Source organism: Dendrobates tinctorius, unplaced genomic scaffold (genome assembly GCF_039654945.1).
Source record: "Dendrobates tinctorius isolate UK_male_01 unplaced genomic scaffold, ASM3965494v1 ptg000120l, whole genome shotgun sequence".
In the NCBI taxonomy this organism is placed as follows: domain Eukaryota; kingdom Metazoa; phylum Chordata; class Amphibia; order Anura; family Dendrobatidae; genus Dendrobates; species Dendrobates tinctorius.
The window spans coordinates 22,269,553-22,287,444 of record NW_027361788.1 but is presented as its reverse complement, the minus strand read 5'-3'; the positions used below and the strand labels follow the sequence as shown (position 1 = coordinate 22,287,444).

At 44.5% G+C, this 17,892-nt stretch overlaps 1 protein-coding gene across 1 annotated transcript in view; it reads right to left on the bottom strand.

Annotated features, from left to right (window-relative positions):
• Positions 1 to 213: 213 nt before the first annotated feature.
• LOC141101668 (extracellular matrix protein 2-like) overlaps positions 214 to 17,892 on the bottom strand; it is a 194,337-nt gene continuing 176,658 nt past the window's right edge. Inside the window, exon 10 of the mRNA XM_073590903.1 lies at positions 214 to 1,129. Coding sequence (XP_073447004.1) covers positions 943 to 1,129 — 187 coding nt within the window. The 3' untranslated portion in view covers positions 214 to 942. The remainder of the gene's footprint in view (positions 1,130 to 17,892) is intronic.

Here is a 17,892-nt window from a genome sequence, read left to right as displayed (position 1 = left end):
ATCCAAGATGGCGTCCCGCAAGAACATGTCGGCGGCCTGGAGAACGTCTGGATCCTGGATCACGGCGGCGGAGGAAGATGTCGGGGCAGCGACGATGACGGTGTGAGTATGAGAAACGGAGTGAGAGAAAGGAACGTATGTGGAGTGAAAGAGTGAGTGGACATGAGTGGAGGTGAAAGGTGAGAGGAGTGTGTGTTGAGGCGGTGTGGTGTGTTGAGGGTTAACATGTGCGTGTGTGTGTGTATGGTGACGTCACCGGTTACAACTGGACGGAAGTTTTTACAACCGGAAGCTGCTTAGGGCATTTATTATTATAGAAGCTTATACATTTGACCATTGGCTTGAACATAGGAATAATGAACCAGACTACCTCTTTAAGTCTGAGCTCATATCTTAACAGATACTTTGCAACAAACCCAGCAGCAGTCTGGAAAGGACACAGAATGGATGGATATAGTGTATACAAAGAATTGGGGGTATTCTGGCTCAATTTGGTTTTCATATTTAGCATTTATTTGGCATTTTTGTTCATCTCTTGATAATGTGATTTTGGATGGAGAAAGTGTGATATTTAGTGGGAAGAATTATGGCCCAAAATATTGGTGTGGTAACGTAAGCAAAAGGTTTTAAAGATGAGACAAATTTTTCATTCAGCTCAAGCCATCGTGATAAATTTGGCACATTTTAAAATTTTGGACAAAATTGGTCAATCGGCCCCGTTGCGTTCAGCCACCAGCAAGAAATCCACTTCACAATAAATCTTTATCAATTTCTTCATAGGTAAAGCTGTTGGGCTTGAGCACCAGCACTCAGCCCTCTGTACTACGTTTCCCCATGTGCCGTCAATGGCCATATAACAATATGGTAACAGTATGGTTGCCCGCACTCATGCTCAGTCCCCCTTTAATAGGTTATGCTCTGGTTTATAGGATATCTACGTCTTTAGTACTCCTCGTCTTCATATTCCTCATGTTGAGGTCGCAGGATAACGCTGTAGTAGGTTTTGATGCAAGACAGTGCGGTTGGTGGGATGAGGCGTCGATTGATGTAGTTGTTTTCTAGGTGCACAGAGACTAGGTTGGAGTCTTCGGATATTCTGGTATCGCAGATTGAATTCAGAGGCACGTACCTGTGGATTATCAAAAAAGAAGGTTAGTTCTAAGAAAAAAAGTTTGTGCTGTTTGCTCTGATTGCTGCAGTTAGAGATCAGCTCCTGAGCCCGCTCCGTTGTAAGCACCTCCGACATCTGCCATACATACAGGTGCTTCTCAGAAATTTAGAACGCAAGTCATATCAAAGAAATGTTACCACTATCATGAAGTACAATATGTCTCAGAATCACCGGGATCCATGGAAGCGTTCCACAGTTATTACCTCATAAAGGGACAATGGTCAGAATTGTAAAAATTGGCCCAGTCATTAACATGCAAACCACCCTCAGGGGTAAAGAGGTTAACACACATCAGCAGTGAATAAACTACTGCCATAAACATACAGGTGCATCTCACAACATTAGATATCATCAAAAAGTTACTTTATTTCAGTTCTTCAATACAAAAGTGAAACTCATATATTATATAGAGTCATTACAAACAGAGTGATCTATTTCAAGTGTTTATTTCTGTTATTGTTGATGATTATGGCTTACAGCCAATGAAAACTCAAAAGTCATTATCTCCTTAAATTAGAATACTTTATAACACCATCTTGAAAAATTATTTTAAAATCTGAAATGTTGGCCTACTGAAATGCATGTTCAGTAAGTGCACTCAATACTTGGTATACTTCCAATACTGGTATACTTCCTTTTGCATCAATTACTGCATCAATGCGACATGGCATTGGGGCGCTCAGCTTGTGGCACCGCTGAGGTGTTATGGAAGCCCAGGTTGCTTTGATAGCAGCCTTCAGCTCGTCTGCATTGTTGGGTCTGGTGTCTCTCATCTACCTCTTGACAATATATATTATATTATATATATATATATTATTATATTATTATATATTATGTATATATTCTCTATGGGGTTAAGGTCAGGCGAGTTTGCTGGCCAATCAAGCACAGTGATGTTGTTTGTAAGCCAAGTATTGGTACTTTTGGCAGTGTGGACAGGTGCTAAGTCCTGCTGGAGAATTAAATTTCCATCTCCACAAAGCTTGTCGGCAGAGGGAAGCATGAAGTGCTCTAAAATTTCCGGGTAGATGGCTGCGCTGACTTTGGTCTTCATAAAACACAGTGGACCTACACCAGCAGATGACATGGCTCCCCAAACCATCACTGATTGTGGAAACTTCACACTAGACCTCAAGCAACTCGGATTGTGGCCTCTCCACTCTTCCTCCAGACACTGGGACCTTGATTTCCACATGAAATGCAAAGTTTACTTTCATCTTAAAACAGCACCTTGGACCACTCAGCCACAGTCCAGCTCTTTTTCTGCTTGGCCCAGGTAAGACGCTTCTGGAGTTGCCTATTGGTCATGAGTGGCTGGACACAAGGAATGTGACACTTGTAGCCCATGTCCTGGATACGTCTGTGTGTGGTGGCTCTTGAAGCAATGACTCCAGCAGCAGGCCACTCCTTGCGAATCTCCCCCAAATTTTTGAATGGCCTTTTTTTAATAATCCTTTCAAGGCTGCGGTTATTCCGGTTACTTGTGCACCTTTTTCTACCACACTTTTTCTTTCCATTAATATGCTTGGATACAGCACTCTGTGAACAGCCAGCTTCTTTAGCAATGACCTTTTGTGGCTTACCCTCCTTGTGGAGTGTGTCAGTGACTGCCTTCTGGAAATCTGTCAAGTCACCAGTCTTCCCCTTGATTGTGGAGCCTACTGAAACAGACTAAGGGACCTTTTTAAATGCTTAGGAGGCCTTTGCGGGTGTTTTTTTCATGATTATTCTAATTTACTGAGATAATGACTTTTGGGTTTTCATTGGCTATATGTCGTAATCATCAACATTAACAGAGATAAAAACTTGAAATAGATCACTCTGTAATGACTCTATATAATAAATGAGTTTAATTTTTTGTATTGAAGAACTGAAATAAATTAACTTTTTGATGATATTCAAATGTCGGGTAGGGAATAAGGCATGCTCTCCATTCACTCCGGTCCGATGCAAGGTTCACAAAGTCTTGTTTTCTGCCTTCACACCTGTCAGCTGCCTTCCCTGAACTTAACACCATCTACCATTGTGAGACAGCACTGCTTGCCTTCTAGAGATTCTATGTTGCACTGTCTATTGCTGGCTGCAGAATGAGCTGAGAATCTGCTGGTTAGTTTGCTGTGACAATCTGACAGAGAGTTTGTATCTGTCTTTTCCTCAGCTGATTTATAACCAAATTTGAATGTGCAGACAAACAAAGACAGAGCCTATAAAAGCCTAATGATGTAAAGGTTTTTATGGAACCCAATTGTAAAAATGAAATTTTTTCCTCCAAATACATGGATTCAAGGGAAAAAAAAAATTCCCGAAAGCTGAAAACTCTTTTAAACTAAATGCATTACATGCTCTTTATGTCTTTGCTCTTTGGTATTTTTAGCTTTGGGCTATTATCCGCTCTTTGACTTGTTTGTTTTGGTGTTGATTGATAGGAGCCAGATGCCGCATTGCATTTATCTGTGTCTACAGGGGGCCATAAGGTTCAACCCAGAAGAACACGACAGAACAGCTTTGTGCACTGGCTGAGATCGCTCTACCACCAAGAACCAAATATTTAGCAAAACTGCATGACACCACGTGTAGGACGACAACTCGGGACATCTGAAGGTGGTTAGACGCTGCATTCCTTATAAAGAGTAATCATCGTTCTACTTTTTTTCCCCATAAATCAATTGTGCTGGTGAAAATAAGAAACTTTGTAAATATATCTTATCAGACTGATCCTTCATTCACAAAATTCTCCATTTACAGGTAAAATCTGTTTCAGTGAACACAGACTTCCCCATTACTGAGATAGGAGATAACAGTTTGTGCTTATAAAGTTCTATGAAGAACTGTAACTGTTTGCTGCAGGAGAACTTGCAGCAGAATGTCTGTGTAGCTCCTCCCTCCTCCATAGAACTTCAAAGCACCAACTGTCATCTCCTCTCCCTATAATTGAAAAATCTACTGTATATAGATTTTACATATTTTACCCATAAGTTGAGTGTGAAACATAAGTCCAGAAGGATAAAGAAGCTGATTTTTTTATAAGATATATTACAAAGTTTCGAATTTTCATGTGTAATATTGATTTATGAAATACAAATTAAAACGACGGTGACTCATTAAATATATTTTTACAATCGTGGTGCAAAAAGTTGCATAAAGCATGAGTTTAGTGCACTGCTCTTGAGGTCGTTGCCTTCTGCAGATCATCATCCACTAGGCCTACGTCTGTAGGAAAGGTCACAGTTGGACGTGCTGTAGCATCGCACCAAAGAAAAAAGCGTTTCTAGTGTCCTATACACACATAAAGTGTGTAGGGAAAGTATAGTCTCAGTACTAAACGTGTGAGATGAAGTTGTGGTAACAGAGCAGACATTTTTCTGGACTTCCCATCAGGAATCCCGTTGAGGAACAGATGGGTAAATATCTCTACAGCCTGCAATGATGGATGACAGGATATAACTTGCACTAGTAAAAATCAGATTTAGGTTTAGTGTGCCTTAGGGTACACTGGCTTGATCTCACCCATGGGTCTAGTTTTACACATTTCCATTTCCGCACAATGGATTAAACAGTGCTCCGAGCGATGCTCACGGCTCCACAACCTTCTCAAACACTTTCCCATTCAAGTTCCTTCCAAAATTGAGATCCTTGGCTACACTGGGGCAGATTTACTAAGAAAGAAAAGTGCCAAAATTTTGCTTTACACAATTTTTGCATCCCAATAAGAGTGAGTGGCTTGGTGGAAAAAAAAGGGCATCTTATGCCAAAATTTAGGCCCCAAAAAGAATGCCAGCCAAAAGATGGCGTGAAGTAGGGGTAGAAGGTGAGACATATTGATCATCCAGCCTGAGCTACCGTGACAGATTTGGTGCATCTAGTCTAATTCTAGCTAGAGTTGGTGCAAATCAATTTACTTGTCCCAGTCCACCAGCAAAAAAAGTGGTCAGGAGCGGGACGGGAGGACCACCTATGGGTATCACATGTGCATCACACCACAATGATGATTTCGCACCAGGCTGGCTAATAAAGATACATGTACATTCCATAAGGTCAGAGGTGGATCTCCTGCTTCCATCAGCAGTCACAGAACACTGTCATGGCCGATGGACTGGGATGTGCAAACCGATTTGCCTCAATTCAAACTGGTGTAAATCTAAGAACATATTCACTACTGGGATTTATGGCATTTATGAGTGCAATTTATTTACTGCTGATATACAGGTGCATCTCTCAAAATTAGAATATCATCAAAAAGTTAATTTATTTCAGTTCTTCAATACACAAAGTGAAACTCATATATTAGAGTCATTACAAACAGAGTGATCTGTTTCAAGTGTTTATTTCTGTTAATGTTGATGATTATGGCTTACAGCCAATGAAAACCCAAAAGTCATTATCTCAGTAAATTAGAATAATTAACAGAAAACACCTGAAAAGGCTTCCTAAGCTTTAAAAAAAAAAGTCCCTTAGTTTGTTTCAGAAGGCTCCACAATCATGGGGAAGACTGCTGAATTGACAGGTGTCCAGAAGGCAGTGTGAGATAGTGATCGACATTATTGTGAATGGGCCGGTTTGTGTCGCAGAGCTCCTCTCCACTGTAAGCCTGAAAGGTTTCTCTGGGACCTGTAGTTCCACGAGCCTTATTTAGTTTATGAGGGCTGGGCTTGCAAATTAGCCAGAGAGTTGGGCAAGTCTGGCTAACCACCTACCTCCCATCAATAGGCGTGTCTCATGGGATATTATGAGACTGTTTAGTCACATGCTCTCTGTGTTGGAAGGTCCTGGAAAAGGACAAGTTTTCCTGGAAAGCACATGAATGAGGTCATGTGCTTGCAAAGTCTGTGATGGCTATCTGTTAGGGAAAACCACCATCCTTATGTCGGTCTGGAACTGACAGATTTGTGCTTGTCGAGCAAGTCATAGTACGGGTCAGTGGTCCCAGTAAGTCAGCTTCCCTGGAAGCCAGAACTGACTAGAAGTCAGCAAGTGGAGCAGAGCTCCTGGAAGGTAACCTCAGACAAGGAGGTTGTAGAAAAGGCAGATCGGTGTATCTGCTATTGGAACAGACTGGTGGTCATAACATGTTTCGTTGCTGTAATGCAATGGACTGTACTTTAATGCAGGTTTATACTGTGTCTAAATAAACCGCATGGACTGTTTAAGTGGAAAATTGTTCCTATGTGTCTTAATCCCGCTGCCAAGTGAGTGTTCTCCAACACATTCAGTGAGCGTTATCTCACATATGGTGCTAGACTGCGGGTCCAGGGAGCGCATGTGGGGATTGCAACAGTGGTTTGCGGTGGATCGGTGGGTCCACAAAGATTAGAGTGGTTTGCAGTGGATCGGTGGGTCCACGAAGATTTTTTTTTGAAACAGCTTGCGGTGGATCGGCGGGTCCACGAAGATTTTTTTTTGAGACAGCTTGTGGTGGATCGGCGGGTCCACGAAGATTTTTTTTGAGACAGCTTGCGGTGGATTGGCGGGTCCACGAAGTTCTGTGGAGGGTCAGTGGCTGGTGGGATGTTGTAAGAGGACATTGGTGGACCAGGCCGTACAAACTCTTAAAGGGCCAGGGCAAGCCCAGAGAGATATCAGTGTACTGTGTGAGCTGGGGCCTTAGAGTGCCGTGGGGAGTCCACGGGGTGTACCCCAGAGAGGGGTGATGTCCCTAAAAGGAGTGGAGTTCAAAAAGGGGGCGGTGACCCAAAAAAAGGATGGTTTCCCAAAAGGGATGGAGTCCAAAAAGGGTGCGGAATATCCCAAGGGAAAAAAGGCGGCAGTTGTGCCATTGGACTGTAGCCGGGAACAGCAAGGTTCATGCTATGCAGGCCTACTTTATAGTGTGGATGGCCCGGCCAGTGAGGCTTCACAACTGTGTCCCATCTGGCTGGATAGAGAACGGGTGATGGGACTGATAGACCCGGGGAGTGGAGTGTCCTTACTAAGGTCCTCTTCTCAGCACAATATGTTGCCTGGGATGACGACTGAAGTAAGTGGCATATGTGATGACATTAAAGGACTTCTGATAGCCTGCCTCTACATTGTTGTGGCTGAGATTTCCACGTACCACAAGGTGGTTGTAGTCCCGGACTTGCGTTATCCTTTGGTAATAGGTCGGGACTTGGAAGTATTGTGGGACTGGTGGATAAAGGGAGAGGTGTTTGAAGAATTAATGTGTATAAAATGTAATAATGATGAGAATGCGCCCCCTAGAGTTGATAGTCCTAAGTTAGGCATGAGCAATGGAAATGGTGAACGGGCTCAAATTAGCGACATGACAGGGAAAGCAATACAAGAAAGTATAACCATTAGAAGTGTGGTAGCTCGAGAGAAGGGGTCTGACACTGGGTTGAGTGAGAGTGACTCCAATATGGACTGTCTCTCTCTGAGAGTGGAGAGACAGTACAGCGACGGGGATCTGAGTAAGGAGGGCAAGTCCTCCCATTGCCAGAAATGTAGGGGATGAAAAGAGGTTGAACAAGTTGCAAAAAAAGGCAGTGTTTTGCGCTTTTGTTCAAGATGTGGGTTCTCTTCCAGACTTGTTACCCATAGCAAGAGCTAGGTTGGAGGCTGATGATCAGTTGGTAGAGGGCGCTATAGGAGAAGGAATTCTGGAGAGCGCTGGTGGAGCAAGAATCCACAAAGGTCAAGGAAAACAGACCTGTCATAGACCCACATCTGCAGTAGCAGAAAAGGTCGAGATGGCTGAATATGGTGAAGGTTCCAGAGAACCTGATACTGAGGAGCTGAAGTACTCTGAAGTTCCAGAGAATTCTAGAGGTAATATTATTAATAATAATAATAATCTTTATTTATATAGCGCCAACATATTCCGCAGCGCTTTACAGTTCAACAGTTTCAAACACAACAGTCATAAGTAACAACGTTAACAATACAATAATTAAAGCAAAATAAGACGACCCTGCTCGTGAGAGCTTACAATCTACAATGAGGTACAAAGTACAGGTGTGTATTTACAATGATGTAATTACAATGATGGTCCAGCCATCTTGAAGGAGTGAGGGATGGATCGAGATAGTGAATGGGCTACACACACACACACATTAAATGACTTTGATTAGGGAACATGAAAGGCCGCCGTGAATAAATGTGTTTTGAGGGAGCGCCTAAAACTGTGCAACTTGTGGATGGTCCTAATTTCTTATGGTAGAGCATTCCAGAGGATTGACGCAGTGCGGGAGAAGTCTTGGAGTCGAGAGTGGGAGGTATGGATTAGTGCAGAGGTTAGTCGAAAGTCGTCTGCAGAGTGCAGCGATCGGCTAGGCCGATAGACAGAAATGAGGGAGGTGATGTAAGGGGGAGCCGCACTGTGGAGAGCTTTGTGGGTGAGAACAAGTACTTTGAATTGGATCCTGTAGTGAGTGGGCAGCAAGTGTAACGACTGGCGAAGAGCGGACATGTTTGATTACCTAGATGGACAACCCTGGCTGCTGCATTAAGGTTAGACTGGAGAGGGGAAAGCCGAGTGAGGGGGAGGCCAATTAATAGAGCGCTACAGTAGTCCAGGTAGGAGTGGATCAAAGCGACAGTGAGGGTTTTTGTTGTTTCCATGGTGAAAAAAGGTTGGGTTCTAGAGATGTTCTTTAGGTGTAAGTGGCAAGAGTGGGCAAGAGATTGTATATGGGAGATGAAGGAGAGATTGGTGTCAAACGTAACAGCCAGACAGTGCGCCTGCTGCCGGGGTGTTATTATTGCTCGCATATGCAACAGAAATGGAATTATTGTTTATGTAAGGGAGGACTTTAGACTAGCCTGATAGCAGATGGCGATAGTGTGAAGTTAAATGTTTGCTGTATTGTGGGGAGGGAAGCTCTCTTGTTGTTTTTTAGTTTTACTTTCGCTTTTGAGTGTATTATATCAGTAGCACGGGCTGTGTGCTTCTGAATTCTCTTATCTCATATTTACCCATATAAAGTAAATACTGTTTACTCAAGATAACTTGCTCAGTGAAATTCTCCTGTGTACCGGTGGATTCTCAAAAGATACACTCTGCTACAGGTTATGAGCCCAGACACCCAGGACAGGGACATCCAGAAGATAACTCCAAGCAATAAATCCAGACACCAGCGAAGCAGATAATCTCTGTTAACAGGAGATAAAACCCAGTGAACGGAGACTGAAAAAAAAATCCAGATACAGAGGGACAAAGGAATTTATGACCCAGGAACTGGATGACCGCACACTGGAGATAATTACAGAGAATCACCACACACAGGATATACAGGAACTCTCAAGAAGAAAGAAGAATATCTTCATAAAACAAGTAAGATTATATAAAAATGATATGCAGCACAGAGCTGAAACTTACAGTAGCTACGCTGAACAGTGAAAATTATCAGTTATGGAAATTCAAAGTAGAGATGTTGTTATCTAAAGATTATTTATGGGAAGTAATCATTACAGATAGACCTGATGAAGATAATCAGACATGGGATAGAAAGAATAGAGAAGCTAGAGCCACCATTAGCTTATTAGTGGATGATGCTCAATTAATACAGATAAGGAATGAAGAAACAGCGAAAGGAATGTGGGACGCATTAAGAAAATTACATGAAAAATCCAGTTTAAATCACAAGTTATTTCTATTAAGAAAGCTTCACAGTATGAGATTGAGTGCAAATGACGATATGCAGAAGCACATATTCTCAATGATGGACGTAATATCACAGCTAAGGTCTATTGGTGAAGACATTAAAGAAAGTCATGTAGCAGCAATATTATTGTGCAGTTTACCAGATTCGTATACAGCCTTGATAAATGCCCTAGAGACAAGACCAGAAAAAGACATCACATTAGATTTTGTGAAAACCAGACTAATAGATGAATATCAGAGAAGAAAAGAACAGACAAATGATTCTTCTACTGAAAAGGACAGTGGAAATGCTCATAAAGCTACAGAATTTTAAAAACCCTATAATAGACAAGAGAATGTTTCAGATGTAAGAAAAAAGGTCATTTAAAGAAAGACTGTACCATATGGAAAGCAGAACAACAAAAATTACAACATAAAGAGCATACACAGAAAGTGAAAAACACAATTTCCGATTCATGTGAGAATAATTGCAATGGCACATTTAAAGTAACAGACAAGAAATCATCACTTGGTTGGTTTATTGATTCAGGAGCAACGAGTCATATGACAAGGGACAAGAATTTCTTCACTGATCTTGATTTAGATAAGAAAGGAGCCATTTATCTTGCAGATGGGAGCAAAATAACCGCAGAAGGTATAGGACAAGGTATGCTAAACTGTTCAAACAAGTTTGGACAAGATTCGAAGATACTTGTACAGGATGTGTTGTATGTTCCAAAATTGGAAGGCGGATTATTATCTGTGAAGAGTTTAACAGCCAAAGGACTCACTGTAAAATTCAAAGACAATGAGTGTGCAATCCTAGCAGGAAACAAGGTGATAACCAATGTTAAGGCAGATGAACAATTATATCATCTTGACACACCAGAGGAACAGATGAAGGTAAGTATACATGATCACAAGAGCTGTATTCACATGTGGCATAGACATCTAGGACACAGACACCCTGACAGTATAAGGGAACTACAAAGAAAAGAATTGATAAAAGATCTAAAGATATCAGATTGCTCAATTACCGTAAGATGTGAATGTTGTATAAAATCTAAAGCCACAAGAATATCTATTCCAAAAGAAAGTGAGATGAAAAGCAAAAGACCACTTTTGGTGCATACTGACGTATGTGGACCCATGAAAGTGACTACATCAGGAGGAAATAGATACATGGAGACTTTCATAGATGACTACTCAAGATACACAGTCACATACTTAATTAAGAACAAAAGTGAAGTTTTTGATAAACTTGTAGACTATGTAACAAGGTCAAGTAACAAATTTCAAAGGAAGCCAATTGTCATCAGAAGTGATAATGGAGGTGAATTTACAAGTCACAAAATAGAAAACTACTTAAGACAACCTACAATTATTGTGCCACCGACGGAGAGGGCAATGCCAGATTTAGGGAGGTTAGTGGACGGTGGGAGCAGAAGAAGATCAGTTTTGGAGAGGTTGAGTTTCAGATAGATGGCGTACATGATGTTGGAGACTGCGGACAGACAGTCACTGACGTTCTGTAGTACAGCAGGGGTAAAGTCAGGGAATGACGTGTATAGTGGTGTGTCATCAGCATAAAGATGGTACTGAAAGCCAAATCTACTTATGGTCTGTCCAATTGGAGCCGTGAAGAGAGTGAAGAGAAGGGGGGTAAGGAGCCCTGAGGTAACAGAGGAAGAGGAGATGAAGAGGAGCCAGTGAACAAAACACTGAAGGAGCGGTCAGAAAGATAGGAAGAGAACCAGGAGAGGGCAGTGTCCTTAATGCCTAGTGACTGGAGCCTAGAGAGTAGAAGACGGTGGTCAACAGTGTCAAAAGCTGCAGAAAGGTTGAGAAGAATGGGCAGAGAGTGGTCACCGTTACATTTTGCTGTCAGAAGGTGCAGTTTATGTTGAATGGATGGGAAAGAAGCCGGACTGTGAAGGGTCTAGGAGGGAATGAGTGGAAAGGTAACAGGTAAGGCGGGAGTAGACAAAGCGCTCCAAGAGTTTAGAGCTGAAGGGGAGATTGGAGTCTGGTCTGTAGTTGTTTGTGCAGGATGGGTCAAGGGCGGGTTTCTTTAATAATGGAGTAATGATAATGAAGTGTTTGAAGGAGGATGGGAAAATACCAGAGGAGAGGGAGAGATTAAAGATTGTAGTAAGGTGAGTTGTGACGGCTGGAGAGAGACTGGAGGAGATGTGAAGGAATGGGGTCAGTAGTGCATGTAGTCAGACGAGAAGAAGAGAGGAGCCTGGAGACTTCTTCTGTGATGGGATCAAATGTGGAGAGTGAGCCAGGAGAAATGCAGGGAGGGATGGGAGTCATTGCACTTGTTGGCTGGGAGCAGATTTCCTGACGGATATTATCTATTTTCTCTATAAATTGGGAGGCCAGGTCATCAGCACAAATGTCTGTCATAGGGGCTTGTGCTTTCGGCCTGATGAGGGAGTGAAAGGTGTCAAAAAGTTTCTTGGGGTTGTTGGATAGTGAGGAGATCAAGGTGGTGTAGTAGATCTGTTTGTCGAGGTGGAGAGCAGAGTTATAGGTTCTTAACATAAGTTTGAAGTGGGTGAAGTCTTCTGGTGTGCGAGTTTTCCTCCATAAGTGTGCAGCACTCCTGGAGCATCGCTGGAGAGATCGAGTTTGCAATTTGACCCAGGGATGTTTTATTTTGTGCTTTGAGGTTCTGAGGGTGAGGGGCGCTATACTTGATCAAGCGTGCTTCTGAGAGTGTCTGCCACGATCCATGCTGGATTGTGACAGATAAAAGCATACGTAACCTTTTTTTTCCTTTAAGCTGTTTGCTTAAAGTTAGTTTTACCCCCGGTGGCCATTACACAGTGGTGTCTTTAGTTCTAGTTTGCCCCTGGTGGTGGCTAGCGTTATTGCATGGGAATCACTAGCAGGTGTGATTACTCTGGCTCTTGTCTATAAAGGAGTGTCAGCTGGTCTCACTCACTGTTGGTGATATTGGTCATTTCCAACCATCCTTGGTGAAGGAAGGAGCTTGAGAGGAGTTCCTTGCAGCTTACTCAGAGTCCTGGTGTGGAAGGAGCTACAGAGTGGAGTTCCTTACAGCTCTGACAAAGCCTTGGATAAGTAGCAGCTATTCAGGAGGAAAGCTGTACTCAGGTGCTGGACTCTGTTGCTGGGAACGATAGCCGGCATAGGACCTTTGGTCATGGGAACGGTCATGTGACTGCAAGGGGGCGGGGCTTAGCGTCCTGCTTTCAGAGAAGGTAGAAAACTCAGAGTCAGGCAAAGCAGAGGTCAAGCACAATACAGGCAAGCGAGGTACAGGAGGGATAAACAGATGGAAGGTCAGACAAAGCCAAAGGTCATACACAAGATATCAGTACAGTACCAGGGATGAGACAGAACGGATAGTCAAGGCCAAGCAGAGATCAAAACCAAATGGACGTAGAAGGTACCAAGCAGAATCCAAAGAAATATCCAGAGAACAGACCGAGTCATACACAGAGAATCAAGCAACCAGAACACAGCACTAACACACTCAGGGGTCACCACACAATGCCAAGGGCGAAAGTATAACTGGCGGGGGATGGGAGCTTCCTGAGGCTATAAGAAGCCTCCCCAGAACCAATGAGAGGCCACCATAATAGGTCCCAGGTGTGCAGGTGAGAGTCTGCACTGAGATCAGAACATTAACCCCAGAAGTGCCGGTCACCCAGCACTGGTATCATGACAGTACCCCCCTCTCAACGGGGGCTAGCATGGAAAGCCCGAACCAGACGATCCGCATGCATCAACCGGGCCGGCACCCAGGACCTGTCCTCCAGCCCATACCCCTCCAATGAACTAGGTACTGTACTGACCACCGTACCAACCTAGAATCTACGATGTGACCAATCTCATATTCCACATGTCCCTCAACCGAAACCGGAGGAGCAGCGGACTCGGATTCTCCCCGGACTGCTTCAAACGGCTTCAGTAGAGATCTATGGAAGACGTTAGCGATCTTGAAAGAGGGTGGAAGGCACAACCTGTACGCTACTGGGTTGATTTTTTCCACAATCTTGTACGGGCCAATGAATTTGGGGCCCAACTGGGCTGACGGAATCTTTAACTTAATGTTTCCCGTGGAGAGCCAAACTTTCTCTCCCACCTGAAACAAGGGACCAGGTGTTCGTTTCCTGTCCACGAAAAACTTATACCTGCCTTGAGACCTAGATATACGCCGCTGGACTTCTGCCCATGTATCTTTTAACCGCTGAACAGAGTCCTCAGCCCCGGGGCACCCCGAATCCAGATGAGAAAACTCACCAAAATGAGGACTGAACCCATAGTTGATCAAGAAAGGGGACATACCAGTGGATTGACTCACCCGACTATTGAAGGCAAATTCAGCCAACGGCAGTCATTCTGTCTAGCAGAAGTCAGACATCTGAGGATCTGTTCCAGAGACTGATTAGTGCGTTCCGTCTGACCATTGCTCTCAGGATGGTATGCAGATGAAAAGGACAGAGATATCCCTAATTTTTTGCAGAAAACACACCAAAACTTAGCCACAAAACTGCACACCACGATCAGACACCACATTCAGGAGTACCCCATGCAAGCGGACCACATGCTGCACAAACAATCTGGATAAGGTCTCAGCAGAAGGTAATGCAGACAGGGGTACAAAATGAGCCTGCTTTGAAAATCTGTCCACCTCTACCCATACCACCGTATTACCCCTGGAAGAGGGAAGATTGGTAATAAAATCCATGGACAGATGGGTCCACGGTCTTTTAGGAACTTCCAAGGGCATCAGCTCCCCCGCCGGCCGGCTATGAGAGCTTTTAGAACGAGTGCAGACCCCACAACCAGAAATGAGTTTCTTTATATCAGAACCCAGAGTAGGCCACCAGAAGATCCTAGCCACCGCCAGTCGCGTGGCTGATATACCAGGGTGAGCACACAACTTGGATTCGTGGAACTCTTGCAAGGGTTTAAGGCGAAGTTGTTCTGGGACAAACAACTTGCCCCCTGGCTTGGCCGCAGGAGCCACGACTGGGCCCCCTCAATTTCCCGTTCCAATTCAGACGACACCCCTGCTAACACCACCCCAGGGTGCAGAATGGAGGACGGTGGCTCAGGGACAGACACAGAGTGAAAACTACGAGATAAGGTGTCAGCCTTGACATTCTTTGACCCTGGACGGAATGTAATAGTAAACTGGAAACGAGAAAAAAAAAAGTGACCAACGGGCCTGTCTGGGCGTTAATCTTTTAGCAGACTCGATGTAAGACATATTTTTGTGATCAGTGATCACAGTAACCGGGTGACTGTCCCCCTCCAAAAAGTGCCTCCATTCCTCAAACGCCAACTTGACCGCAAGAAGCTCTCTATTGCCTGCATCATAATTTCTTTCAGCAGCAGAGAACTGCCTGGAAAAGAAGGCACATGGCCTGAGTTTGGTTAGAGTGGCAGACCCTTGGGACAACACCGCCCCCACCCCCACCTTTGAGGCGTCCACCTCCACCACAAATGGTTTGGAAGGATCTGGCTGTACCAAGACAGGAGCAGACATAAAACATTTTTTCAGCGTCGCAAAGGCCTCTTTTGCGAGTGAGGACCAATTTCTCACATCCGCACCTTTGCATGTTAGATCCGTGAGAGGTTTGACCACTTGCGAAAACCCCCGGATAAATTTGCGGTAATAATTGGCGAACCCCAAGAAGCGCTTAAGACCCTTAAGATCTCGGGGTTGCACCCAATCCGCAATGGCCTGCACCTTCTTGGGGTCCATGCGAAAACCCTCACCGGATACAATTAGTCCCAAAAAAGACAATTCTTGCACACAGAATACACATTTCTCCAATTTGGCATACAGATGATTTTCTCTCAGTCTTTGGTGAACAGTTCGTACATGTTCCAAATGAGAATGCTTGTCGGAGGAGTATATCAAAATATCATCTAAGTAGATAATGACAAAACGACCAATGAGATCCGAGAATATCACATTGATGAAATTCTGAAATATGGCGGGGGCGTTGTTAAGACCAAACGGCATGACTAAATTTTCAAATAGTCCCTCGGTCGTGAGGAACGCGGTTTTCCATTCATCCCCCTCTCGGACCCTTATCAAATTATATGCCCCCCGAAGATCCAGTTTAGAAAACCACTTTGCTCCTGATAGTTGGTTACATAAATCGGGAATCAACGGAAGGGGGTACGTATTCCGTACAGGAATCTGATTAAGCTGCCGGAAGTCGAGACAGGGACGTAACCCGCCATCTTTTTTCTTTACAAAAAAGAAACCTACCGCCACAGGTGAGACTGAAGGACGTATGTGTCCTTTGCGCAGACTTTCAGCAATGTACTCCTTCATAAGCCAAGCGCTCAGGACCGGACAAATTAAACAGACGGGCTTTAGGTAATTTAGGCCCCGGGACCAGCTCAATAGCGCAGTCAAAGGGTCTATGTGGCAGTAACGTCTCGGCCTCGCTTTCGGAGAATACATCTTCGAAGTCCTTCAGGCATTCCGGAATACCTTCCAGCTCAACAGATGATACAGACACAGATTTAACAGGTTCAACCAGCAGTGCGGATTTATCACATAACCTAAAATCATTAAACCCCCATTGAACAATCTCCCCCGTTTTCCAGTTAATAACTGGGTTATGGCGTTGTAACCAGGGCATGCCCAACACCAACCCTGCAGGTAGATTGTCCAGCACAAAACAACTTAGGTTTTCCACATGAGTAGCGCCCACTCTGAGCGAAAACAAGTCAGACATAAAGAGAATTCCCTCCTTAGTGAGGGGAGAGGAGTCAATGGCCATCACCTTGATCGGAACCTTGAGCCTAACTGTCCCTATCTTGCAGTGTGTGACCAATTGGGAGTCAATGAGATTAATCGATGACCCGCAGTCCATGAAGGCTGTAGAGGAAAAAGAACTACCGTCCACAAACAGTTCCACAGGCAGTAACACTTTTGAAAACGAGGAAAAGGGTACCTGAGGGTCTGAGTAGTCTCCCCGTTGACTACCCAGACCCAGATTTCCCGCCGACCGGGTTGAAGACGGGCAATCAAGACATTCCCTTTTCCAATGTCCCGTTTTACTGCAGTAAAAGCATAACTGCTTGTCCTTCCGGCGTTTCCTCTCCGTATCCTTCAGGGAGAGGGTGCCTACATCCATGAGCTCAGGGGCAGTCTCTTTTCCACTGGGGAACAATGGAGTCTCCACCTGCATCACCCCTCTGGCCCGCAGCCTGCGGTCCATCCGGACGGCCTGGGTCATGGCGTCCTCGAGAGTTAGGTGGGGGATGTAACGCCAAGGCATCCTGCAGCCGCTCGGACAAGCCTCTGCGAAAGAGTCCTCGGAGTGCGGCGTCATTCCAAGAGACCTCTGCGGCCCAGCGGCAGAATTCAGTACAAAACCACTCAGCTGAGTGTTTCCCCTGACAGACACTCATCACCATGTCCTCTGCCAATCGCACTCGGTCAGGCTCATCATAAATGTGCCCGAGGGCCTCAAAGAATACATTCACAGACACTCTTTCAGGGGCAGTGGGAGAAAGGAAGAAAGCCCAAGCTTGTGGGGACCCTCTTAACAGAGACATAATGACCCCAACCTTCTGACTTTCGTCCCCAGAGGAACGTGGTCTCAAACTAAAAAAGAGTTTGCACCCCTCCATGAAGACCCTGAACTCCTTTTTGTTTCCAGAAAAAAAGTCAGGTAGTTTAACAGGTGGTTCTGGGGACACCAAAGCAACATCACTCGCCCCAGCCCCCAGAGACCCAGCAGTTAAAGCCCCCCGCACTGTCTCAGAAACCTGCTGCTGAGAACGAGCCAGAGCTTGCTGCTCCAGAGATAAACCCTGAAACATCTGACTCAGACTTTTCATCTGGTCAGCCAGAGACAGTATGGGATCCATAACTCTCTGCATAAAAAAAAACCCCAAAAACTTAATGGTCAGTTATAATGTCAGGGTCCTGACAGCGCCGGCTGTTATGACGAGTCACTGAAGGAGGAAAAAACAAAATACCAGCTAAGTCCAGAAAAACCAGAGAGGTTGGCAGCTATCGGATTGCAGACCCCTGAACCTATCCAAAACAACTACCAGTAGCCGTGGGGGGTTCCTACGGTGCCCTAGACACCTCGATCACAGCCGGAGAGCTACATAGCCTAAAGACAGA